The sequence below is a fragment of the Mustelus asterias genome, chromosome 5 (assembly GCF_964213995.1).
Source record: "Mustelus asterias chromosome 5, sMusAst1.hap1.1, whole genome shotgun sequence".
Taxonomy (NCBI): domain Eukaryota; kingdom Metazoa; phylum Chordata; class Chondrichthyes; order Carcharhiniformes; family Triakidae; genus Mustelus; species Mustelus asterias.
Genome location: NC_135805.1, coordinates 31,545,488 through 31,571,764, shown reverse-complemented (window position 1 = coordinate 31,571,764; position 26,277 = coordinate 31,545,488). Strand labels below are relative to the sequence as shown.

General features: G+C 46.4%; 1 protein-coding gene across 1 annotated transcript in view; it reads left to right on the top strand.

The window, feature by feature from the left end:
* The window catches only part of ccdc162 (coiled-coil domain containing 162), a 224,150-nt gene that overhangs the window by 117,260 nt on the left and 80,613 nt on the right, over window positions 1–26,277 (top strand). Inside the window, exons 28-32 of the mRNA XM_078213536.1 lie at window positions 3,967–4,078; window positions 7,029–7,078; window positions 9,666–9,842; window positions 16,560–16,677; window positions 20,395–20,554. Coding sequence (XP_078069662.1) covers window positions 3,967–4,078; window positions 7,029–7,078; window positions 9,666–9,842; window positions 16,560–16,677; window positions 20,395–20,554 — 617 coding nt within the window. The remainder of the gene's footprint in view (window positions 1–3,966; window positions 4,079–7,028; window positions 7,079–9,665; window positions 9,843–16,559; window positions 16,678–20,394; window positions 20,555–26,277) is intronic.

Sequence of the window (26,277 nt, the reverse complement as noted above, 5' to 3'; positions counted from 1 at the left end):
CGGCCTTGGGTCACTGTCTGTGTGGAGTTTGCACCTTCTCCCCGTATCTGCATGGGTTTCCTCTGGGTGCTCCGGTTTCCTCCCACAGTCCAAAGATATGCAGGTTGGGTTGATTGGCTGTGCTAAATTGCCCCTTAGTGTCCAAAGAAGTGTAGGTTAGATGGAACAGTGCAGGGTTACGGGGTTTGGGGGGGAGGGGGAGGGGGGGGACTGCTGACTCAATGGGCTAAATGGCTTCCTTCTGCATTGTGTGGATTCTATGAATGACAGAACAGGCTGAACAGCCTGCTCCTGTTCCTATGTTAGCATTTTCGTTCTAACCTGCACGCCTTTTAGAGGTTTAATTCCTCTTTAAACACTGTGCAAATTGTAGGTGAAATCAATAGTAAAGGTCTGAGGCCTGAGGTTCTCAGGCAGCAGCAGGGTGTATAAATAGAAAGCTTCGCACAGCCATCTGTGTGAGGTTTAGCTTGCTATTTTGTAATGGGAAATAAATAACGTCAGAGCTGTTTATAACTTCCAAAGCCAACAATAAGAATCCTTTGACTCCAGTTGTTTACTTAACATTGGACGTGACATTTGGAGGCCAAACACAAACATGCATGACATTGATACACACACCAAGAGGTGAGTGTGTGTGTGTATGTACGTGTGTGTGTGAGTGTGTGAGTGTGTGTCTGTGTGAGTGTGTGTGTATGTGTGTGTGTATGTGTGAGTGTGTGTGTGTGTGTGTGTTAGTGAGTGTGTGTGTATGTGTGAGTGTGTGCGTATGTGAGTGTGTATGTATGTGAGTGTGTATGTATGTGAGTGTGTATGTATGTGAGTGTGTATGTATGTGAGTGTGTGTGTATGTGTGTGTGTGTGAGTGTGTCTGTGTGTGAGTGTGTGTGTGTGAGTGTGTGTGTGTGTGAATGTGTGTCTGTGAGTGAGTGTGTGTGAGTGTGAGAGTGTGTGTGCGTCTGTGTGAGAGTGTGTCTGCGTCTGTGTGAGAGTGTGTCTGCGTCTGTGTGAGAGTGTGTCTGCGTCTGTGTGAGAGTGTGTGTGCGTCTGTGTGAGAGTGTGTGAGTGTGAGAGTGTGTCTGTGTGTGAGAGTGTGTCTGTGTGTGAGAGTGTGTCTGTGTGTGAGAGTGTCTCTGTGTGTGAGTGTGTGTGTGTGTGTGAGAGTGTGTCTGTGTGTGAGAGTGTGTGAGTGTGTGAGTGTGAGTGTGAGAGTGAGAGTGTGTGTGCGTCTGTGTGAGAGATAGGGAGAGGGAGAAAATGACCAAATATTTTTTAAATGAATGTAGTAAATGAAGGGCCTGATTTTCCAGCACTTCCCGCTGGCGGGTGCTTCTGTTCCCGCAGAAGGTGAACCCCTCCCCCCACCCCCACCCCCCCCACCCCCCCCCACCCTTGTGGCGGGTTCCCCGATGGTGGGACGGCCGAGCCACACAAAATGCCGTCGACGTCAGGGGGACCAGAGAATAAATAAATCAAACCAAACAAACAGCCAAGTTGTAATGGCAAAAATGACATAAGAGATTTCTGTGGCCCCAGGCATACGGAACCCTACACTGCACGGTGTCTGGGCTTACGGGTGCTGTCATTTCCTGCTTCGCCAGGTTAACGTGGCCCGATTGAGTGAGATCCTTGTGCATCCCTTTTTCATATCCCTTTGCCCTTCCCCCCACATCACCACTGCCTGTCCCACTGCCCCAGCTCCCCTGCCTTATCCAGACTGATAGGCAGAAATAGAAGGAAATTTGGAGATTGGCAGGTAGCAGACCTCAATTACGCCAGATACCTGTTTCAAGTTCTCAATAGGGTGCAAAGCCAGAAACAGGTCTTCAGTGGCACAGTGGTTAACACTACTGCCTCTCAGCGCCAGGGACTAGAGTTCGATTCCCATCTTGAGTGACTGTCTGTGTGGAGTTTGCACATTCTCCCCGTGTCTGCGTGGGTTTCCTCCGGGTGTTCTGGTTTCCTCCCACAGTCTGAAAGATGTGCGGGTTAGGTGGATTGACCATGCTAAATTGCCCCTTAGTGTCAGGGGGACTAGCTAGGGTAAATGCATGGGGTTATGGGGATAGGGCCTGGGTGGGATTGTGGTTGGTGCAGGCTCAATGGGCTGAAAGGCCTCCTTCTGCACTGCAGGATTCTATGACCTTATCAGCATTTTATGATGGAGCAGCACCCATTGGTATAGGAGACCAAAATCCTCGAATTATTTATGAAGCAACTTAAAGGGAGCCCAGGTTTCGAGAGATGGTGTTGATGGACCAAATGGCCTCTGTTACCTGTACCTGACTGCACAATTTTTATTAATTATAGCTTGACATTGAACTAAGCTCAGATTTTGCTTGTTGTCAACATTTGGCTGCGCTGACTGTTTCGAGGCTTGTCAATGATTTACAGCAATGATCTGGAAAAGTGATTCTGTAATCAGTTACCCCAGTAGCTGGCCCCAGTTTCTGGAAGCACGGGGTCGCGGAACCATCCCTGAGACAACACCACAGCCATCCAACTGCAGACAAACTTCAGCATCATGATTTATCTCATGTTTCTAACCAGATTCAAGCCCACTGCTGAGGTGGAGGTTGTGGATTAAAGTTGTTGTGAGGCTGGGCTGCCCGTGGAATAGTTAATTTAGCCTTTCGGGGAAGACGCTGCCACACAATTGATCCAATGGAATTAATTTATGGCCACCAAACGACCCGCTGCTGTGGAATTGATCCCTTGCCACAGAATTCTTGCCACAGAATTGATTTATTGTCACAGGAGTGATCCAATTTTTGCAGGATGACAAACACACCTCCAGTGTGTCATCCAGAGCCGTGATGGATGACGGCAACTTGCTCCATTGATGACTTTTTAATTGAGTGCTGATTGATGAGGAAGAGCAGGTTTATATCTAATGAGTTGGACAAGTCAACTGGGAAATCTAAGCTACCCATCACTTTTAGATACAGGCAGGCTGCCCACAGATTCCAAGGTATTGTGTATTCCTCCTTTCAAGTTTATGCAATCTTCATTACCCACTATATCTTCAATTCTTTTGACTTATTTTCCTCCTTTTTGTTATTAAGAACATAAGAAATAGGAGCAGGAGTAGGCCATCTAGCCCCTCGAGCCTGCCCCGCCATTCAATAAGATCATGGCTGATCTGAAGTGGATCAGTTCCACTTACCCGCCTGATCCCCATAACCCTTAATTCCCTTACCGATCAGGAATCCATCTATCCGTGATTTAAACATATTCAACGAGGAAGCCTCCAATACTTCAGTGGGCAGAGAATTCCAGAGATTCACCACCCTCTGAGAGAAGAAGTTCCTCCTCAACTCTGTCCTAAACTGACCCCCCTTTATTTTGAGGCTGTGCCCTCTAGTTCTAGCTTCCTTTCCAAGTGGAAAGCATCTCTCCACCTCTACCCTATCCAGCCCCTTCATTATCTTATAGGTCTCTATAAGATCCCCCCTCAGCCTTCTAAATTCCAACGAGTACAAACCCAATCTGCTCAGTCTCTCCTCATAATCAACACCCCTCATCTCTGGTATCAACCTGGTGAACCTTCTCTGCAGTCCCTCCAAGGCCAATATATCCTTCCGCAAATAAGGGGACCAATACTGCACACAGTATTCCAGCTGCGGCCTCACCAATGCCCTGTACAGATGCAGCAAGACATCTCTGCTTTTATATTCTATCCCCCTTGCGATATAGGCCAACATCCCATTTGCCTTCTTGATCACCTGTTGCACCTGCAGACTGGGTTTTTGCGTCTCATGCACAAGGACCTCCAGGTCCCTTTGCACGGTAGCATGTTGCAATTTTTTTCCATTTAGATAATAATCCAATTTGCTATTATTTCCTCCAAAGTGAATAACCTCGCATTTGTATTGCATTGAAAACGCGTGGACCAACACTCAGTGTGGGTCTGCTTTGTCAGGGAGACGTTCCCAGGAATTCACTTCTGCTGTCTTACCTCCGCAGGCCCCCAGAAGCATTTGTTTCGATCCAACTGGAGAAACTAGGCCCCCGTGACATGATGCTGAATCAGTTCGTTCGTAAGAAGAGCATCGCAGGGACAGCCATGAAAAACCCTGTGAGTATCGACGCTCTCTGTAAAGGATACAGGCCTGACGAGAGTAACGGGGCAGAAAGCTGAGGGCGGGTTGGGGGGAGGTGGAGTTAAAGCCTGTCGTCTCCCCATTCAACCTTGTACTAATGAACCGAGTGCGGCATCCAGGGTTTATGTGGGAGAGAGCAACAGATGGTTGGCTGGAAAGCACTAATGTTTAGGTATTCCCAAGATGGTGCAGGTTTCCAGTTGCCTCAGTGGCCGTAACTGCTTCTGAAGATAACAAGCTGCAAACCAGTGAGGAGCCAACATCTGTCGAACCATCTGTTATCTTGTTCAATGTGCGTAGATTAGTGTTTGATTACATTTCAGTTAGTGAACATTATCCCCCAGATCTCAGCACAGCCAGAGAGAACCACAGGAGTTTAATACTTCAGAAAGAAACTATTTGGCCGATTGAGTCTTTGCTGGCTTTTGGCTGGAGCAATCCGGAACTAATCCCACTGCCTCGCCGCTCCCTTTCCCATTGCTTTACGTGGTCTTTTGTTTCAAATATTTCTCCAATTTTCCCTTAAGCAGGTTTCTCTGCCTCTACCGCTCTCTGTGACAAAGCATTCCAACAACTGAAACAATGCGCACGATATTCCACACCCCCCCCCCATCCCCGCCATCCCAGAATTGCCCAGTCTAGACCACACTGCTCCTGCCACCTCATTTCTAACCTCTCCATCTCCGACTTCTCCTTCTTGCTGGCAGGTCTAATACCTGTAGAGCTCCTTCTTCAGCCAGCCTCCCATCCATTCACTCTGTCTACACTTCCTGCTGCCTTGGAAAAGCGGCCAGCATAATCAAGGGTCCCACGCACCTCTCTTCCACCTTCTTCCTTCAGGAAAAAGATACAAAAGTCTGAGGTCACATACCAACCAAATCGAGAACAGCTTCTTCCCTGCTGCCATCAGACTTTCGAATGGACCTACCTCTCATTAAGTTGATCTTTCTCTACACCCTAGCTATGACTGTGACACTACATTGTGCACTCTCTCCTTTCCTTCTCTATGAATGGTATGTTTTGTCTGTGTAGCGCACAAGAAACAATACTTTTCACTGTATGATAATACATGTGACAATAATAAATCAAATCAAATCTTTAGGTGACCTGAGGGTTATCTGCAGTGACATTAATGGCCCCTCCTCCCCCGCCCCCCCAAGCCATTCTCTGGTGCTGGAAACCCACCACACTCTCCTTTCCAGGGAGAGAGCATGACACTAAAGGAAAGTCAGAGGATTGAGCATTTCTCTCCCCCATACGGCTATAACAATAGACGTAAGACTATTGCTCAACCTTTAGCTCAACTGCCCTTCAAGAACTTGTGGTAAACCACTGTTAGCTTATTACCTGTATATGTGACATGCCTGGACACATCCCTGCCGGCCCTACCCAAGACTTCACCCTCCCCCCTCCCCCGGTCCAGGTATAAAGGCGACTGCTCCCCATCCCCCTGCCTCAGTCTGGACCAGTTCATCGGCATGGGTGTGCTCCAAGTCTTTTGCTAATAAAAGCCTATTTGTTCTTGCATACAAACTAATCTTTGCTCGATTGATGGTGCATCAGAACTCTTGAGTTCAGAGTGGATAGAGTTAAGGTGTCATTCAATAGTTTTCCGAAGTTAGTCAGGGGAACAGACTTACACAGAGAATGATGAGTTAACGGGTGTAAAGTCCGTCATGGTGCAGGATGTGTATTGGGAACTGTGTTTTCATTTATTTTTGTCACCCTTGTGAGATCATCGCATCTCTTTCCACATTGTATGGTATTTCTAGGGCATTAGAATCATTCAATAGTACAGCAAAGAATAGTGAGCCATTCAGCCCATCCAGTCTCTCTCTCACTCCCCAGCTATAGCCTATTTATGCAGCCCCCTGCCCTGTAAGGTGTTTCCTCCTGGCCTGTCTCTCAACCACTAGAACATCCATGGGCGTCTCCGAATTTGGGAATGTTTCGTGCTGCTGCCCATAATCGCACCACCCTTCGCCACCTGCCCTCTGCCACCCACCCTCTGCCACGCCCCACCCCCAAAGGAGAACTTGATGTCTCTCTCTCTCTCCGACAGCAGTAAACTGTCACTGCCACTCACACTGCACACATACAATTGGAATCCATGGAGAAAAGATAGTGGGTTAGCAGAAAAGTCAGGTGGATGGCTGAAGGTATGCCATGCCAACCCAGTTGGTTCAGCAGTAATAACTGTTGTTGCTGCCACAGCAGTCATTGCAAGATGGCACAAAAATACGCTCAGTCGAGAAATAAGGAACAAGAGGGACAAATCTTACCCCCATTCTCCATCTGACCTCCCTCGTCAGAAAGGCCGAGTGGGTGAGGGGGTACTGACTGAGAAACCGAGGAGGAAGATGTGCCGAGACCCATACAGAATCATCGAATCCCTACAATGCAGAAGGAGGCCATTCTGCCCATCGCGCCTGCACCAACAACAATCCCACCCAGACCCTATCCCTATAACCCCACATATTTACCCTGCTAATCCCCCTGACATCCCCCTAACACTAAGGAGCAATTTATCATGGCCAATTAACCTAACGTGCACATTTTTGGACTGTGGGAGGAAACCGGAGCACCCGGAGGGAACCCACGCAGACACAGGGGGAACGTGCAAACGCCACGTGCCGGAATCAAACCCAGGTCCCTGGCGCTGTGAGGCAGCAGTGCTAACCACTGTGCCACCGTGCCGCCCATAGAATCATAGAATCCCTACAGTGCAGAAGGAGGCATTTGGCCCATCGAGTCGGCACTGATCCACCTTTTTACGCGCAGACTCCACAGACAGTCGCCCAAGGCCGGTATATCGCCAGGACACCTTGAACAGCATATTAGAAAAAACACGGCACACGTGAGGGTTACAAGAACATGACTGCAATTTAAATGCTCGTCACTTCAAAATGTTGCTTCTTTTTACAGGAGGAAGTGGAGAAAATCAAAAGACAATTAATCGTTGCCTACTGCCACAAGTATACTTACCTCCTTTAAGCTTGTTTGCTGTAGTGACTGTGCTGATCTCCCGTGGTTCAGAAACTCTGTTAAGTTAAATCTGTTTATTATTTTGAAAGAATGCATGTTTCCAGTCCTTATTTGGAAATGATCTCAAGGTGTACTGCACACTGTACTGTGTACAGCAAGACATCACAGGATGGTCCAAAAGAGAAAATGCTGGAAAATCTTAGCAGGTCTGGCAGCACCTGTAAGGAGAGGAAAGAGCTGACGTTTCGAGTCCAGGTGACCCACTGTCAAAGCGTTGACAAAGGGTCATCTGGATGTGAAACGTCAGCTCTTTTCTCTCCTTACAGATGCTGCCAGACCCGCTGAAACTTTCTAGCATTTTCTCTTTTGGTTTCAGATTCTAGCATCCGCAGTAATTTGCTTTTATCACAGGATTGACCAATGGAAATGTTCCTGTTCATCAACTCAGTTCAATGCTACCTAATAGAGAACGGTTTTCAATCCTGTCCACAACCCAAGTTTTAATCTCTTAATTTAAAATTAACCAATGCACAATGTTCTTGGAATCCTATTTATTTTCTTCATTCTCCCGGGTATTTTTTTTTCATTCGTGGGACATGGGCATCGCTGCCTGGCCAGCATTTATTGCCCGTCCATTGTTGCCTGGGGGCAGTTGAGAGTCAACCCCATTGCTGTGGATCTGGAGTCACATGTAGCCCAGACCGGGTAAGGACAGCAGATTTCCTTACCCAAAGCACATTAGTGAACCTGATGGGTTTTTCTGACAATGGTTTCATGGTCATTAGTAGATTTGTAATCCCGATACTTGTTATTGAATTCAAATTCCACCATCTGCCGTGGCGGGATTCTGGGTCCCCAGAACATAAACTGAGTTTCTGGATTAATAGTCCAGCAATAATACCACTAGGCCATCGCCTTCCCATATATATCCATACATCTTACGTTCTTTAATGAAACACAGCATTCCTTCCCTATTTCTTCCCTTTCGTTGTCCTTTTCCAGATGTCAGCGCTCTGCAGCCAGCGGTTTGACCAGGTGACCTAGAATCATATCATAGAAATCATAGAAACCCTACAGTGCAGAAGGAGGCCATTCAGCCCATCGAGTCTGCACCGACCACAATCCCACCCAGGCCCTACCCCCACATATTTACCCGCTAATCCCTCCAACCTACGCATCTCAGGACTCTAAGGGGCAATTTTTAACCTGGCCAATCAACCTAACCTGCACATCTTTGGACTGTGGGAGGAAACCGGAGCACCCGGAGGAAACCCACGCAGACACGAGGAGAATGTGCAAACTCCACACAGACAGTGACCTGAGCCGGGAATCGAACCCAGGACCCTGGAGCTGTGAAGCAGCAGTGCTAACCACTGTGCTACCGTGCCACCTGTTCCATATCTGCTTTTTGGCTGGTTGAGGCTTACCAGAACAGTCTGAAGTGCACATTACCCCCACCCGGCCCACTTTGCTGCTGAAATGCCCAACTGCCTCTGAGTCGCTGACTCTGTATGTGTCGGGACTGAGAACTGAGTGATTCCATTTGTTGCAGCTGGCAACATGCTAATCATTGTCAAGTGGATCTGGGTTCAGCTCATCATCTGGGTGGCTGTGGTAGACTGTGGTCCAGTACTGAGGGAGGATCCTCTGGCATTGTGGCATCAAAATGTGTTGTCCTTCAGAAGAGATGGTAAATTAAATTTCCCCATCTGCCTGGTCCAATAGTTTAGCTTGATGTTAATTACTCTGTGGCACAGCAAGTACTCCTGATGTCTAGGTCAAAATTTATCCTTTGACTAATCTACTCTCACCAGTCATTCATGTCAATAGTCCCACCAGAAGTTCCCCAGTCTAATCGCTGATTCAATTTCCTCTCCCTTGCTCCTTAATTGGACCGAATCCTGATAGTGATCATCCTTGGCTTCCTGTTTGCCCATGAAAATTGAGTTACTAACTTACATCCCACAATCACAAAGATGCTGTTTTCACCTCCATAGCGTCTGCCTAAGGACATGTACCTGCATTCCTACCTCACCCCTGCTGCCATCAGGGGTGGAATGGACCTACCTTGCATTAAGTTGACCTGTCTCTACACCCTAGCTATGACGGTAACACTACATTCTGCACTCTCTCCTTTCCTTCTCTTTGTACGGTACGCTTTGTCTGCATAGCACGCAAGAAACAGTACTTTTCACTCATGTGACAATAATAAATCAAATCAAATCAAACCAAAAGTCATCCCATCAGTGTTAAAACTCTCATTCACACCTTGATAATCTCCGGGCTGCATTTCTTTCAGATCAAAACTGGACAAAGAAGAGTTGGATTTGTTTTATTTTTAGAGATGGTTGGACTCACAGAATGGGCACATCATTCGCCCTGTGCAGTCTGGTTTCCAACTGGGAAAACAAATGGCCATCCAACTTAGTTGTTGATGTAAACAGTCGTCTAACCGAATCAATCATTTAAATGTTTAGCTTTCTCTGACATACTTCACTGCAAGTTATTTCCATGCTGTTATGAAGAAATTTATTGCAGGCAACATTGGAACCAAGATCTTTGATTTGATTATCTCAGGTTTAATGAGCGTGTGTCAAGGTGCTCTCTACGAGGACAAATCATCGCACACTACAGTGGCCTGCTGTGTTTACTGCAAGACTTTCCCACCATCAAGAAAACATATTTTGCATTGGGCCAACCTCAAGAAAAAAAAGGAGAGCGAGACTCAGAGCTGGGTCTGATTTCTGATCCAAGGTCAGTCCTTCTTTGATGCTGTGTCTTCTTTTGCATCTCACATCGAGAACTGGCACTGAAACACTGGTGAATATTTGTGAGCAATCAGTTAATTTTGCCAACACCCTTCTCCTGAAGGCTGGGGGCCTGGTCCACAAGTGGTCATTTTTCACTTGTGGGTTTAGGCACAGTGGTTAGCACTGCTCCCTCACTGCGCCAGGGACCCGGGTTCGATTCCCGGCTTGGGTCACTGTCTGTGCAGAGTCTGCATGTTCTCCGTGTCTGCGTGGGTTTCCTCCGTGTGCTCTGGTTGCCTCCCACAATCTGAAAGACGTGCTGGTTAGGTGCATTGGCCATGCTAAATTCTCCCTCAGTGTACCCGAACAGGTGCCAGAGTGTGGCGACTGGGGGATTTTCACAGTAACCTACCATCTATTGGTGTCCTGAAAAATTTAGCCCATAGAGTCTTTCCTTCTCAATAAAATATCCCTCTATTGGGGATTGTGAAATATCTCTTTAAAAGTTTGCCAGTGCTTCCCTACCATCTTACCTTTTAACCTATTTTCCTATTCCACTTTAGCTGACTCTGGGCCCGATTTTACCAACAATTTGCGCCCGTTTTCGCGGTAAAGTCGGGTGTGAGGCCTTTATCTGCATTCATGGGAGGAGGCGGGTCAGATGTATCTCTGGGGGGGGAGGAGGAGGGGGCGGGTCAGATGTATTTCTTGGGGGGGGGTCCGCTGCCACTCTGCGGACGATCCCTCCTCCCCACCGGAGGAATGAATCCCTCCTCCCGGAGTGGACGTGCGGCCATGCCATCCCACAAAACCTTCAGGATCAAGCGATTCCTCGCTAAGAAGGTGAAGCAGAACCGGCCGATTCCACAGTGGATCCGCATGAAAACCGGCAACAAGATCAGGGACAACTCCAAGAGGAGACACTGGAGAAGGACCAAGCTGGGCCTGTAAAGGGATACACCATCACTACAGTGATTGGCGGTCGATTTTCATATTTATGTCCATTGGAGATTTTGCGCTAGTTGCTTGCTCTGGGAATGTTTGTTCTATTTGTTAGATATTATCTTTCATGTAGATTGATTGAGAGATGTTGGGATGGATGCAGAAGATATTTTCTGTGCTGACGAATAGGGGAGGTGCTTTCTTAATTTGTGACAAGGGAAATCGTTCCGTGCTCATGTATGCCGACACTATTTTCACACTGATGGAGATGAGAGGGGTTTTTGGATGTGACAGATATTTTCTAGACTGATAGATGAGGGAGATATTTTCAGACTGATGGATATGTGAGCTATTTCACACTGATGGATGGAAGATCATTTTTCAAACTGTTGAATATTTCCCATGTTTTTATAGTCATGGATCTGAGTGAAATTTTCATCATGAAACATATGGGAAAAATATTCATTCTAAAGGATATGGGAGATGTTATTTCATTGATGGGAATGGGCGATAACTTCGGGTCAATGGGTCGGGGTGACATTTTCATAATGATATATATTGGCGGCATTTTAGTGCTGATTGTAATATGGAATGACTTCATCCTGCTGGATATGGGCGATTCTTTCATATTGATGGAGATGAGCGATGCATTTAACACTGTTGCCCCCCTCCCTCCCCACCGATCGCCCACAGAGTGGCAGTGGACCCCCCTGCCCCCCCACCAGAGATCCATCTGCCCCCTACCCCCCCCCCCCCCCGAGAGACACCCTTGCTGCTGCTTTTCACTCCGATCGCTCTCTCCGCTTTCTGCTTTTTTTTTCCCAACACGGGCGCGGTTTATCACATTTTTTTCAAACTGCGCATGCGCAGTTCAGAGCTCCGATCGTTCCTGCAGCGCTAAGCCCCGCCCACAGCACGGATCGGTCTGGAGATGGCTGAAAGCGTATGGGGGCGTCTGAACGTGGATTTCTAGGTCGGATCTGTACTACGCCCAGATTCGGCACTTAGAATCAAAATGGTAAAATCGGGCCCTCTGTCTTCATAACTTCACAGTTGCCTTTAATTAATTGTAAGACCTTTAGGGCCAGGTTTCTCATCCTCAAACTCTTGCCTCGAGGATATTACTGTGAGATCATTCATTAATCCTGTTATATTAAACATTACCAGTGCATTCCCTGCATTGCTCAGAAAGGGATTATTCTAAGAAACAGTCGCAGATATAGTCTATGATCTCATCTATTACGAAAGGAATTGAACATAAAAATAAGGATGTTATGCTTCAGTTATGATGTGGAGATGCTGGCGTTGGACTGGGGTGAACACAGTAAGAAGTCTCACAACACCAGGTTAAAGTCCAACAGGTTTCAGTTATACTGAGCATTGGTGAGACTGCATCTTGAATACTCTATCCAATTCCTGATTAAGGAAGCATGTAAGTGTATTGGAGGTGGTTCAGAGGAGGTTTACTAGATTGATACCTGGAGTGAGCAGGTTGTCTTATGAGGAGTTTAGAAGAGTGAGGAGTGACTTGATTGAAGTATATCCTGAATGGTCTTGACAAGGTAGATGTGGAAAACATATTTTCTCTTGTGGGTGAGTCCAGAACTAGGGGCACTGTTTTAAAATTAGGGGTTGCCCTTTTAGGACACAGATGAGAAGATATATTTTCTTTCAGGGAGTTGTGTGACTTTGGCACTCTCTGTCTCAGCAGGCGGTGGTGGTTGGGGTGGGGGGGAGGGGGGTCACTGAATATTTTTCAGGTGGATATAGATTGATTCCCTTGCCTAACAAGGCTATCAGGGGTAGATGATAATGTAGAACTTGAATCACAGCGGGCCTGAGTAAGATGCTATTTCAGAGAATTGGTGCAGTGGGCCGAATGGCCTCCTTCTGCACTGTGGTGATTCTGTGGGATTCATAGGTGTTATATAAATGTAAGTTGTTGTTGTCTAGTCTGGCGTATGAAAGGTCCCATTACATGAACAGGTATCCTGCATGCTGAGTAGGGCCGATTAATGGGATTTGTTGAATGGGACACTGTCAGTTTGTGTGCCGGGGTAAGTGTTTCCTAGTTAGTTGTGTGATATCCTTTATGTCAAAAATAGCTAAAACTCATTAAAATGTCAAGTTTCACTGAGAATGCCATTGAGATGCCCATTTCTAAATGTTTCTTTGCCATTTGGATGAACAAGTAGTTCTTGAAAATAACCTGTCTGAATGTTTCATATTTCTATATTCTGAACTGATGAACCCAATGCGGTTGCGACCGTGGTTTGAACTCGTGCTCCTTGAAATCTCTGTGGCTTTTCCTACAGTCAATCTCATCCAGCACCTCAAAGCTTCCATTGTTAACTATCTGGCTGTAACTAGAGTATTTCCAGCTGTAGTTTCATTTCACACCTTCATTATCAAAAGCTATAATGGAAAGAGATCCAGTTTGCAGATTAGGGTAGCATTTTTCTAAATGATACTTCACTCTCTTTAGTCGCCTGCAGTTCCCTGACGGACAGATGGAGGAGGCAAACTGTTCCCAGCTCCTGTCATGGAGAGTCGAATTGTAATGGGGGGCTGTGCTACATTTGTCTGTAGATTACCATCCCTGTGATTTCTCATCTTTTAGAATTTCCTGCATCCCCCAGCATGGAGAATCCATCATCACATAGATGTAAGCAAGGACTCATTGTACAGGGAGCTGCGTCGCTTCCCACCTCTTAATCTTAAGCATCTTAATTTTCAGTGTAATGTTTGTTGCATTCGGAGCAAAACTGAACAATTAATTGCTGAAAAAAGAGACCTGGGCCTGAATGTTTTACATGTTGGGCACGCTTACTCGTTGGGCCCGTATTGGGCACGAAACGTGCTTCCGCCCGTGACCGGCCCCGGAGCACCATTTCCCATTGGTTGGCCTAATTAATGGGGCGGGTGGGAAGAGGGCGGGTGTCAGGATTAGTGGCGGTGCAGGTGGGCATTTCTAACAAGCTGCATCAGTGACTGCAATGTCATTCCATTAACATTTGCACCAAAGAAATGTTGCAAACTCTCCCATGCACAATCAAGCAACCGGCAGCTTAACACAGACCTCAACCCTCAAACATTAACACACACCTCCACCCTCACACATTAACACACACCTCCACCCTCACACATTAACACACACCTCAACACTCACACATTAACACACACCTCAACCCTCAAACATTAACACACACCTCCACCCTCACACATTAACACACACCTCCACCCTCAAACATTAACACACACCTCCACCCTCACACATTAACACACACCTCCACCCTCACACATTAACACACACCTCAACACTCACACATTAACACACACCTCAACCCTCAAACATTAACACACACCTCCACCCTCACACATTAACACACACCTCCACCCTCAAACATTAACACACACCTCAACACTCACACATTAACACACACCTCCACCCTCACACATTAACACACACCTCAACACTCACACATTAACACACACCTCAACACTCACACATTAACACACACCTCAACCCTCAAACATTAACACACACCTCAACCCTCACACATTAACACACACCTCAACCCTCAAACATTAACACACACCTCAACCCTCAAACATTAACACACACCTCGACCCTCAAACATTAACACACACCTCAACCCTCACACATTAACACACACCTCAACCCTCACACATTAACACACACCTCAACCCTCACACATTAACACACACCTCCACCCTCACACATTAACACACACCTCCACCCTCACACATTAACACACACCTCAACCCTCACACATTAACACACACCTCCACCCTCACACATTGACACACACCTCCACCCTCACACATTAACACACACCTCCACCCTCAAACATTAACACACACCTCAACACTCACACATTAACACACACCTCCACCCTCACACATTAACACACACCTCAACACTCACACATTAACACACACCTCAACACTCACACATTAACACACACCTCAACCCTCAAACATTAACACACACCTCAACCCTCACACATTAACACACACCTCAACCCTCAAACATTAACACACACCTCAACCCTCAAACATTAACACACACCTCGACCCTCAAACATTAACACACACCTCAACCCTCACACATTAACACACACCTCAACCCTCACACATTAACACACACCTCAACCCTCACACATTAACACACACCTCCACCCTCACACATTAACACACACCTCCACCCTCACACATTAACACACACCTCAACCCTCACACATTAACACACACCTCCACCCTCACACATTGACACACACCTCCACCCTCACACATTAACACACACCTCAACACTCACACATTAACACACACCTCAACCCTCAAACATTAACACACACCTCAACCCTCAAACATCAACACACACCTCGACCCTCAAACATTAACACACACCTCAACCCTCACACATTAACACACACCTCCACCCTCAAACATTAACACACACCTCCACCCTCAAACATTAACACACACCTCGACCCTCAAACATTAACACACACCTCAACCCTCACACATTAACACACACCTCCACCCTCAAACATTAACACACACCTCCACCCTCAAACATTAACACACACCTCAACCCTCACACATTAACACACACCTCAACCCTCAAACATTAACACACACCTCGACCCTCAAACATTAACACACACCTCAACCCTCACACATTAACACACACCTCCACCCTCAAACATTAACACACACCTCCACCCTCAGACATTAACACACACCTCAACACTCACACATTAACACACACCTCAACCCTCAAACATTAACACACACCTCAACCCTCAAACATTAACACACACCTCGACCCTCACACATTAACACACACCTCCACCCTCAAACATTAACACACACCTCCACCCTCAAACATTAACACACACCTCCACCCTCACACATTAACACACACCTCGACCCTCACACATTGACACACACCTCGACCCTCACACATTGACACACACCTCCACCCTCACACATTAACACACACCTCGACCCTCACACATTGACACACACCTCCACCCTCACACATTAACACACACCTCAACCCTCACACATTAACACACACCTCCACCCTCACACATTAACACACACCTCGACCCTCACACATTCGCTTTTGTTTGATTTCAACCCGCACATTTTAACCCACTCTGGATTGGGAATGGTGAAAGATCACAAATGCCGCCTGGCTGATTGGTTGGTGTGCTGAGTGTAAAGGCACGTGGGCCACACCAAATTAGGGCCCATTGTAATGCTTAATGGGTTAAATTTCCCTTTCAATTGTCGACCGGCACACCTCCGACTCTTGTGTGTGCCCCGCTGACTGAAATCCCGCGTGAGGGCACCGCGATGTCTGGACGCGGGCCCAAAACCTTCTCGCGCAATTTCACGCGTGTTCAAGCTGGGCGTGCGCTACCACCCCCCCCCCCACCCCTCCCCCGGCACAGTAGGTCCCTCCGTGGTGGATGCAGTGGGCCTTTCAAACTTCCATTCACTCCGGCAGAACTGGAAGATCCCGCTGGTGGCAGGGCTGGAAAATTCCTGCCCAAATCTCTCAGAAATTGGCCATTCTTGCATCGGTCCAGATAGGTTGCAAGATGAAATGTAATAATGTAGGTAACATGAAGGCCGAATGTGGTCAACAGCAGCAGATGTTGGAGAACAGAAATCTCACATGGTATGATGCAGAGTATGAATTTGACGTGGCTTTATATTGATTTAGTGTTTCTTTTTAATTCAGGAAACTCCATCAACGTCCTCGCAGTTTATTGTCTGCAGATGGAAGAACATTCCTTAATCTGTGGTTCATTCCTCATTATTCTGAAGTGCTTATTATGTTTAAAACGCTGGAGGAAAAGGTTTGATTTGTTTGCTTTGGAATAATATTTCTCTTTCGAGCTGAGACTCACATCTTCATAATTATAATTATGGCAATATATTGTTCATCTTTCTATCATAAATCCAGGGTTTCTGGTTGTTTTAAATGAGCTACTGTAGACTCCATAGCGTTTACCCTTTATTCTGCTTTCACTTTATTAACTTGGGCCGTAACCTCTGAGCCCCAGGATAGTGTAACTGGGAGGGTTCCCCAAAGGATGCACTGGGGAACCTCCCACCCTCTGAAGGGCCGCAGGTAAGGATTACACGTAATTGCTTTCCAGCGGGCAATTGCCCTGCACTGGGAACCATCCAAAAATGTGTTTAAATTGTAAACTTCAGATTGTTCCAACTGTGTAACATCAATAATTACCCAGAAAAAACTATAGTACAGGCTCTTCCCCCCCACTCCCCACCACCTTCAACCCCTGACTAATCCCCTAGGACACTCCCAAACCCTCAGGGGACATCCCCTTCTCCCCCACCAGCTGTCCGACCATTATTCCAGCTGACTGTTGGTGCCCTCCCAACTGGCCAACCTTAAATCCAGCCTTCAAATCCATCAGAGAGAGAGGATGGACAGCACAGTAGTTGGCACTGCTGCCTCACAGTGCCAGGGATCTGGGTTCAATTCCTGCCTTCGGTCACTGTCTGTTTGTGGAGTTTGCACATTATCCCCATGTCTCCATGGGTTTCCTCCGGGCGCTCCGGTTTCCTCCCACACTCCAAAGATGTGCAAGTTAGGTGGATTGGCCATGCTGAATCGACCCTAATGTCAGGGGGATTAACAGGGCAAATATGTGGGGTTACGGGAATAGGTGGGTGGGATTGTGGTTGGTGCAGATTCGATGGGCTGAATGGTCTCCTTCTGTACTGTAGGGATTCTATGATTCAATGAAATCCTGCTCGCTATTATTAAGCAGTGTGACTGTGAAGGAGATGTTGGGTATTAGATTTGTTGGAAGAAGTGCCAATCAAGCACATTGATTTGTCCTGGATGGTGTTCAGCTTCCTGACTGTTCTTGTAACTGTGTCCATACAGGCAAAAGGTCAGCATTCCATTGCTGTTGAGAGACTTTGATGGGCCAGGAGGGAGCTACTTGCCACTTGGTGCTCAACCTCTGCAGTGCTCTTGTAGCTATGGTTCTCTTGTAGCTATGGTGTTGATCGGGCTGGTCTAGTTAAGCTTCAGCAGTGACTCCCATGGTATTGTAAGAAGTCTCACAACAGCAGGTTGAAGTCCAACAGGTTTATTTGGAATCATGAGCTTTCGGAGCGCTGCTCCTTCATCAGGTGAGTCACTCCAAAAGCTCGTGATTCCAAATAAACCTGTTGGACTTTAACCTGCTGTTGAGACTTCTTACTGTGCCCACCCCAGCCCAACGCCGGCATTTCCACATCGTGGTTACCATATTGATGGTGCAAGATCCGGTGATGGTGCTATTGTTGAAGGTGAGGAGGAGGTCCTTGGGTTTTTCTTGGAGTTGATCACAATCTGACATTTAGTGGTGCAAATGGTAGTTTTCGGTCATCAGCCCTGGCTGGGCTGTTGTCCAGGTCCTGTTGTAGAGTTGGATAGGCTGCTTCATTATTGGAGAACAGTGGGGCCTAAATGACATCTAACAGCTCCAATCCTGCCCACATGACGGAGGGAAGATCATTGATACTTGAACTGTAAAAATATCTGTCTGTGTGTCAGGTATTGGACAGTTTTGACCTTGACTTCCCCACTGACCTCCCTTGATTTGTAATCTGTAAACCTGCTCCACAATTGCTGGCGTCCAGCTTTGACTCTGTCGATCCCAACAAGATCCTGATTGGTCTCCCATTCCTGTTCCTGCACAAATCCCACACACTCATTAATCTTTTTCTTCTCAGGCTCCAACAGACGGATATCAAGATATTTTCAAACTCCGTCACCCAAACTGGGCGATCCGCAACTGTGTGACCTTGCGTTCACCCCTGCACTCCTCGGACACGGAAATACTGTTGTTCTCTGCTGCAGTGGCTATTCCTTCACCTCGCTTGTCTTTGGCTCTCTCTCTTTTTTAACCTCTTGTCATGAATTATAAAACGCCTGAAGTATCTTCTTCACTTCTTGCACATGCTGCAGCTCAAACACATTGCTGGATAAATTCAGCTCAACCTGGTGTTGTGAGACTTCTTAAAATTAGGCAGATACGGCAGCTGCAACCTCCTTGGATAAGTAGTCATAGCAATGTGATATAACTACTGATCATAGCTATGTACAGTGATGGAGGATAATTGACAATTGTGTCCAAATATAGCAATCTAAGATAATTAGGGGTCATCCATTGATTTTGGAAAATTGCCAAGATAAGCAGTCACTCCATGGGTGCATAAAGCAGATGTCACAGTCATTCACTGTATGCTGAAGGTTTAAAATTTATTTCTTAGTGTCACAAGTAGGCTTACATTTGATTTGATTTATTATTGTCACATGTATTATGATACAGTGAAAAGTATTGTTTCTTGCGCGCTATACAGACAAAGCATAACATACATAGGGAAGGAAAGGGGAGAATGCAGAATGTAGTGTTACAGTCATAGCTAGAGTGTAGAGAAAGATCAACTTAGTGGATGGGAGGCTGCATTAACACTGCAATGAAGTTACTGTGAAAATCCCCTAGTCGCCACACTCCGGTGCTATTCAGGTACACTGAGGGAGAATTTAGCATGGCCAATGCATCTAACCAGCATGTCTTTTAGACTGTGGGAGGAAATGGAGCACCTGAAGGAAACCCACACAGACACAGGGAGAACGTGCAGACTCCGCACAGACAGTGATACAAGCCGGGAATCGAACCCAGGCCCCGTGAGGCAGCAGTGCTAACCACTGTGCCACCCTCCTTATTTGAATGATTACATTTCTGGCTATACAGAATATCTTACCATGCCTTCACATTATTCATAATAATCCAAGAATTGCTTCAGTGAACTGTGCTTTTCAAAATCCATTTAATATTTCTTTTGACAGTTTATTTTTGAAATTGGTAATTCAGAACATTTTTCACCTACATGATACGTCTAAAATCTAATTAAATTGTCCTTATAAATCAAGGATCATTGGCTGGACATCACTGAGGTAAATATTAGGATAATTGAATTTAGGGGAGCTGGTGGCGTAGTGGTATTGTCACTGGATTTAGTAATTCAGAAACCCAGGGTAATGCTCTGGGGACCCGGGTTCAAATCCCACCATGGCAGAAGGTGACATTTGAGTTCAATAAAAATCTGGAATTAGAAGTCTAATGATGACCATGAAGCCATCATCCTAAAAACCCATCTGGTTCACTAATGTCCTTTAGGGAAAGAAACCTGCCGTCTTTACCTGGGCTGGCCCAAAGATGGGTGGGTTAGGTTGATTGGCCATGATAAATTGCCCCTTAGTGTCAGGGGGACTAGGAGGGTAAATATGTGGGGTTACAGGGATAGGACCTGGGTGGGATTGTAGTCGGTGCAGGCTCAATAGGCCAAATGGCCTCCTTCTGCACTGTAGATTCTGTGACTCCAGAGCTACAGCAATGTGGTTGACTCTTAAAATATCCTCAGGGTTGAACAATAATTGCTGGCTCAGCCAGTGATGCCCACATCCCATGAAGAATAAAAATTGGTGTTTGGAGCTTGTCTGCGATGAGATTGAAAACTGACCTGGTTTAATTTCTTTTGCCCCTAAGGTTTGTCAGAGAGCCTTGTACCAGGCGCTGGAGATTGTGGCAGCACTACATGACATTTTCTCATACTTGTGCTGCTTTGCACGGCTTGGGAATTCTCCTCCGATTGGTTCTCAGAAGGTGCAGTCACTGACAGCAGAGTGGGGAGGTCTCGAAGGCATTGGTAAGCCACCACAAGAGAGAACAACAGAAGACCCACTGAGCGCAGAGTCTTTGTTAGGCGTGGCTCGGAAGACAGTCACTCAGAATGTTGGGTTTGTCTGTATTATGAGAAAGAAGCATTCATAAAACACCTTTACAGCAGCAAAACACTCCAAGGTGCTTCAAAAAGGAATTATTGAAATAAAATACGGTGCTAAGCCAGAGCTGTCTGTAAAGGTGACCAAATATAACTTGGTCAAAATGCTGGCTTTCAAGGTAAGAGAGGTGGGTGAAAGAGCTTAGAGAGGAAAGTCCACTGTTTGGGGCCTAGGTGGCTGAAGATGCAACTACCAAAGGTAGAGTGAAAGGAGTGAGGATGTACAAGAAGCCATAGTCAAAGGATCCAGTGATTCAGGAGCAAAGCGCGAGATGCCTGAAGGATGTTACAGAGGGAGGGAGGAGCAAGGCTGTGAAAGAGTTAAAACACAAGGGACGGGATTTTCAAAGTTGAATTGGGAACTGGACATCCAGATAAATTTCAGGCCTCAACCCTGCACCTGAATTTGTCACTCTTGTGATGCTATTTTAAATGTAAATGGGCCGAGGTAAGCATGCTGTCCAATTAGAGACGCCAAGTGCCTCAAGGAGGTGGGAGCTGCCTGCCTGGCACCAACAGAAAGGCAGGTGGCAGCCAACTTGGGGACTGCTGCCTTGCTGAAAAGAGCTGACCACTCGTGAAAGGACCAAAATGATAAAAAATGGTGCAAAATGGCCATGGACAGCATGTTGAGATAGAGCACATTGCTCTGAGCTAGCTGACCCCTCAACTTGCACAAATAAATCGCAGATGGAAACAAACTTCCTTTTGTCCTGCGGCAACCCTGACAACCCTGAGGCACAGCCTCAAAATAAGGGGGGGCCGGTTCAGAACAGAGTTGAGGGGGAACTTCTTCTCTCAGAGGGTAGTGAATCTCTGGAATTCTCTGCCCATTGAAGTGGTGGAGGCTTCCTCGTTGAATATGTTTAAATCACGGGTAGATAGTTTTCTGATCGATAAGGGAATTAGGGGATATGGGGAGCAGGCGGGTAATAGGAACTGATTCGCTTCAGATCAGCCATGATCTTGTTGAATGGCGGGGCAGGCTCGAAGGGCCAGATGGCCTACTCCTGCTCCTATTTCTTATGTTCTTATGTAACTGTGTGCTAACATGCACTAGACTTTTTGGCCTGATCCAGAAAATGGATTGAAAATCCCATTCATTCCCATTAATTAACAGGAAGCGGGTTTCCCATTCCCTAACCCTTACAGGCCCATTGAATATTGCAATAGTCCTGGGGGTGGCGGATTGAGTGATCCAAATAGATCACCATTGGGCATGAGGGCTGAGAGATATCCTATCAGCCCCCACTGCCCAGAAACACCCGTGTTTTGGACAGTGATCCGAAGGGGCACTCCAGGCTCATTTCCCTCTCCTTGACTGAGCAATGCTGCCGCCAGTCCCAGCAATGATACCAGTCTGTCAGCTGAGATGTGGCATTAAACAGCCTGGGACTTTCCTGGTTCTTATGGATCAGCACTACACCAGTCTTAACTGGAACATCAGCTTGGGTTTCAAACTGGTGCTGATGGGTGCAATATATCACTGACCTGTTACTTAATTGCAACAATGAAATATATAAAGATCATACCATATCTAAGGGCAGTGTGATAGGTGCAGTATCTAAGGGCAGTGTGATAGGTGCAGTATCTAAGGGCAGTGTGATAGGTGCAGTATCTAAGGGCAGTGTGATAGGTGCAGTATCTAAGGGCAGTGTGATAGGTGCAGTATTTAAGGGCAGTGTGATAGGTGCAGTATCTAAGGGCAGTGTGATAGGTGCAGTATCTAAGGGCAGTGTGATAGGTGCAGTATCTAAGGGCAGTGTGATAGGTGCAGTATCTAAGGGCAGTGTGATAGGTGCAGTATCTAAGGGCAGTGTGATAGGTGCAGTATCTAAGGGCAGTGTGATAGGTGCAGTATCTAAGGGCAGTGTGATAGGTGCAGTATCTAAGGGCAGTGTGATAGGTGCAGTATCTAAGGGCAGTGTGATAGGTGCAGTATCTAAGGGCAGTGTGATAGGTGCAGTATCTAAGGGCAGTGTGATAGGTGCAGTATCTAAGGGCAGTGTGATAGGTGCAGTATCTAAGGGCAGTGTGATAGGTGCAGTATCTAAGGGCAGTGTGATAGGTGCAGTATCTAAGGGCAGTGTGATAGGTGCAGTATCTAAGGGCAGTGTGATAGGTGCAGTATTTAAGGGCAGTGTGATAGGTGCAGTATCTAAGGGCAGTGTGATAGGTGCAGTATCTAAGGGCAGTGTGATAGGTGCAGTATCTAAGGGCAGTGTGATAGGTGCAGTATCTAAGGGCAGTGTGATAGGTGCAGTATCTAAGGGCAGTGTGATAGGTGCAGTATCTAAGGGCAGTGTGATAGGTGCAGTATCTAAGGGCAGTGTGATAGGTGCAGTATCTAAGGGCAGTGTGATAGGTGCAGTATCTAAGGGCAGTGTGATAGGTGCAGTATCTAAGGGCAGTGTGATAGGTGCAGTATCTAAGGGCAGTGTGATAGGTGCAGTATCTAAGGGCAGTGTGATAGGTGCAGTATCTAAGGGCAGTGTGATAGGTGCAGTATCTAAGGGCAGTGTGATAGGTGCAGTATCTAAGGGCAGTGTGATAGGTGCAGTATCTAAGGGCAGTGTGATAGGTGCAGTATCTAAGGGCAGTGTGATAGGTGCAGTATCTAAGGGCAGTGTGATAGGTGCAGTATCTAAGGGCAGTGTGATAGGTGCAGTATCTAAGGGCAGTGTGATAGGTGCAGTATTTAAGGGCAGTGTGATAGGTGCAGTATCTAAGGGCAGTGTGATAGGTGCAGTATCTAAGGGCAGTGTGATAGGTGCAGTATCTAAGGGCAGTGTGATAGGTGCAGTATTTAAGTGCTGCATCACTGGTTGATAGAGGCAAGCTCATGTAAATGGAATAAAAATTTCTTGTCTTGACTTTGACATCTGAGGCTAAATAATTTTGCGGTCTTATCCAGTCCTTAATAAATGTAAACTCCTCGCACAAAACTATCTTCAAATGGCCCTGGTATGCATTAGATTGGCAATTCTATTCAGAGAAGGGAAAGATGGAGAAATGGAAAGGTGCTATTCTAGTTCAGAGCTAGGCGCACTCTTCTGAGGTCTACGCTTTGCCGCATTATGGAGCTTAGGACTTCGGGATACTTGATCTGGGAGTATTAAAGTTGGCAGGGTTTTTCTGAAATGCCCCATTTCCCCACACAAATGCCTCTCACTTGATGAACACAAATAAACCTGAACAGCGAAACACAGTCAGCTTGGAATTGTGCTCATGGTTCCATCTAAATTTAGTTTGCGATCTTAGCCTGCGAGAAGCAATGAATTGAGGCATTGATTTACACAGACCTCAGATCGGTCTGTGTTAGAATCGCATCTTCAGCAATTTCAAACTTGGGAGAAACGCGGGAAAAATAAAATAAGGAATAGAAATCGATAAACAAAATGAATAATGGGCACCAATAACTACGTGGATTTGATGACCAACATGCCCAAGTATCTGTGCTGTATTCCCTAATGCATTACTGATCCCTGTGCATTGTCTCTTTACATATGGGTAGATATGGGTACATATGGGTACAATATGGGTAGAGCTCAGGATTAGGAAAGGTGTAGTCACAATGTTGGGGGTTTACTATAAGCCACCCAACTGCCAGCGGGAGATTGAGGAACAGATGTGTAGGCAGATTTTGGAAAAGTGTAAAAGTAACAGGGTTGTTGTGGTGGGAGATTTTAACTTCCCCTATATTGACTGGAACTCACTTAGTGCTCGGGGCATGGATGGGGCAGAGTTTGTAAGGAACATCCAGGAGGGCTTCCTGAAACAGTATGTAGATAGTCCAACTAGGGAAGGGGCCATACTGGACCTGGTATTGGGGAATGAGCCCGGCCAGGTAGTCGATGTTTCAGTAGGGGAGCAGTTCGGGAACAGTGACCACAATTCAGTAAGCTTTAAGGCACTGATGGATAAAGATAAGTGTCGTCCTCAAGTTAAGATGCTAAATTGGGGGAAGGCTAATTACAACAATATTAGGCAGGAACTGAAGAATGTAGATTGGAGGCAGATGTTTGAGGGGAAATCAACAGCTGGCATGTGGGAGGCTTTCAAGTGTAAGTTGATAGGGATTCAGGACCGGCACACTCCTGTAAGGATGAAGGATAAGTATGGCAAGTTTTGGGAACCTTGGATAACGAGAGATATTGTGAGCCTTGTCAAAGAGAAAAAGGAAGCATTTGTCAAAGCTAGGAGGCTGGGAACTCATGAAGTAAGTGTGGAATACAAGGAAAGTAGAAAGAAACTTAAGCAAGGAGTAAGAAGGGCTAAAAGGGGTCATGAAAAAGCATTGGCCAGCAGGATTAAGGAAAATCCCAAGGTTTTTTATACATATATAAAGAGCAAGAGGGTAGCCAGGGAGAGGGTTAGCCCACTCATTGACAAGGGAGGGAATCTATGCGTGGAGCCAGAGGAAATGGGCGAGGTATTAAATGAGTAATTTGCATCAGTATTCACCAAAGAGAAGGACTTGGTGGATGATGAGTCTGGGGAAGGGTGTGTAGATTGTTTGAGTCATGTTGAGATCAAAAAGGAGGAGGTATTGGGGTTCTTGAGAACATTAAGGTAGACAAGTCCCCAGGGCCTGATGGGATATACCCCAGAATACTGAGAGAGGCAAGGGAGGAAATTGCTGGGGCCTTGAGAGAAATCTTTGTATCCTCACTGGCTACAGGGAAGGGGCTTAGAGCTCCGAAAGCTTGTGTGGCTTTTGCTACCAAATAAACCTGTTGGACTTTAACCTGATGTTGTTAAACTTCTTACTGTGTTTACCCCAGTCCAACGCCGGCATCTCCACATACAGGGGAGGTCCCAGAGGATTGGAGAATAGCCAATGTGGTTCCTTTGTTTAAGAAGGGTAGCAAGAATAATTACAGGCCGGTGAGCCTTACATCAGTGGTAGGGAAATTATTGGAGAGGATTCTTCGAGACAGGCATTATTCCCACTTGGAAATAAGTGGACGTATTAGTGAGAGGCAACATGGTTTTGTGAAGGGGAGGTCGTGTCTCACCAACTTGATCGAGTTTTTCGAGGAAGTGACGAAGATGATTGATGAGGGTAGGGCAGTTGATGTTGTCTACATGGACTTCAGTAAGGCCTTTGACAAGGTTCCTCATGGCAGACTGGTGCAGAAGGTGAAGTCGCATGGGATCAGAGGTGAGCTGGCAAGGTGGATACAAAACTGGCTTGGTCAAAGAAGACAGAGGGTAGCAGTGGAAGGGTGCATTTCTGAATGGAGGGCTGTGACAAGTGGTGTTCCTCAGGGGCCAATGCTGGGACCTTTTATATATATATATAAATGATTTGGAGGAAAATGTAACTGGATTGATTCGTAAGTTTGCGGGACGACACAAAGGTTGATGGATTTGCAGATAGCGATGAGGAACATCAGAGGATACAGCAAGATATAGATAAGTTGGAGACTTGGGCGGAGAGATGGCAGATGGAGTTTAATCCGGACAAATGTGAGGAAATGCATTTTGGGAGTTCTAATACAGATAGGAAATATACAGTAAATGGCAGAACCCTTAAGAGTATTGATTGGCAAAAGGATCTGGGTGTACAGGTACACAGGTCACTG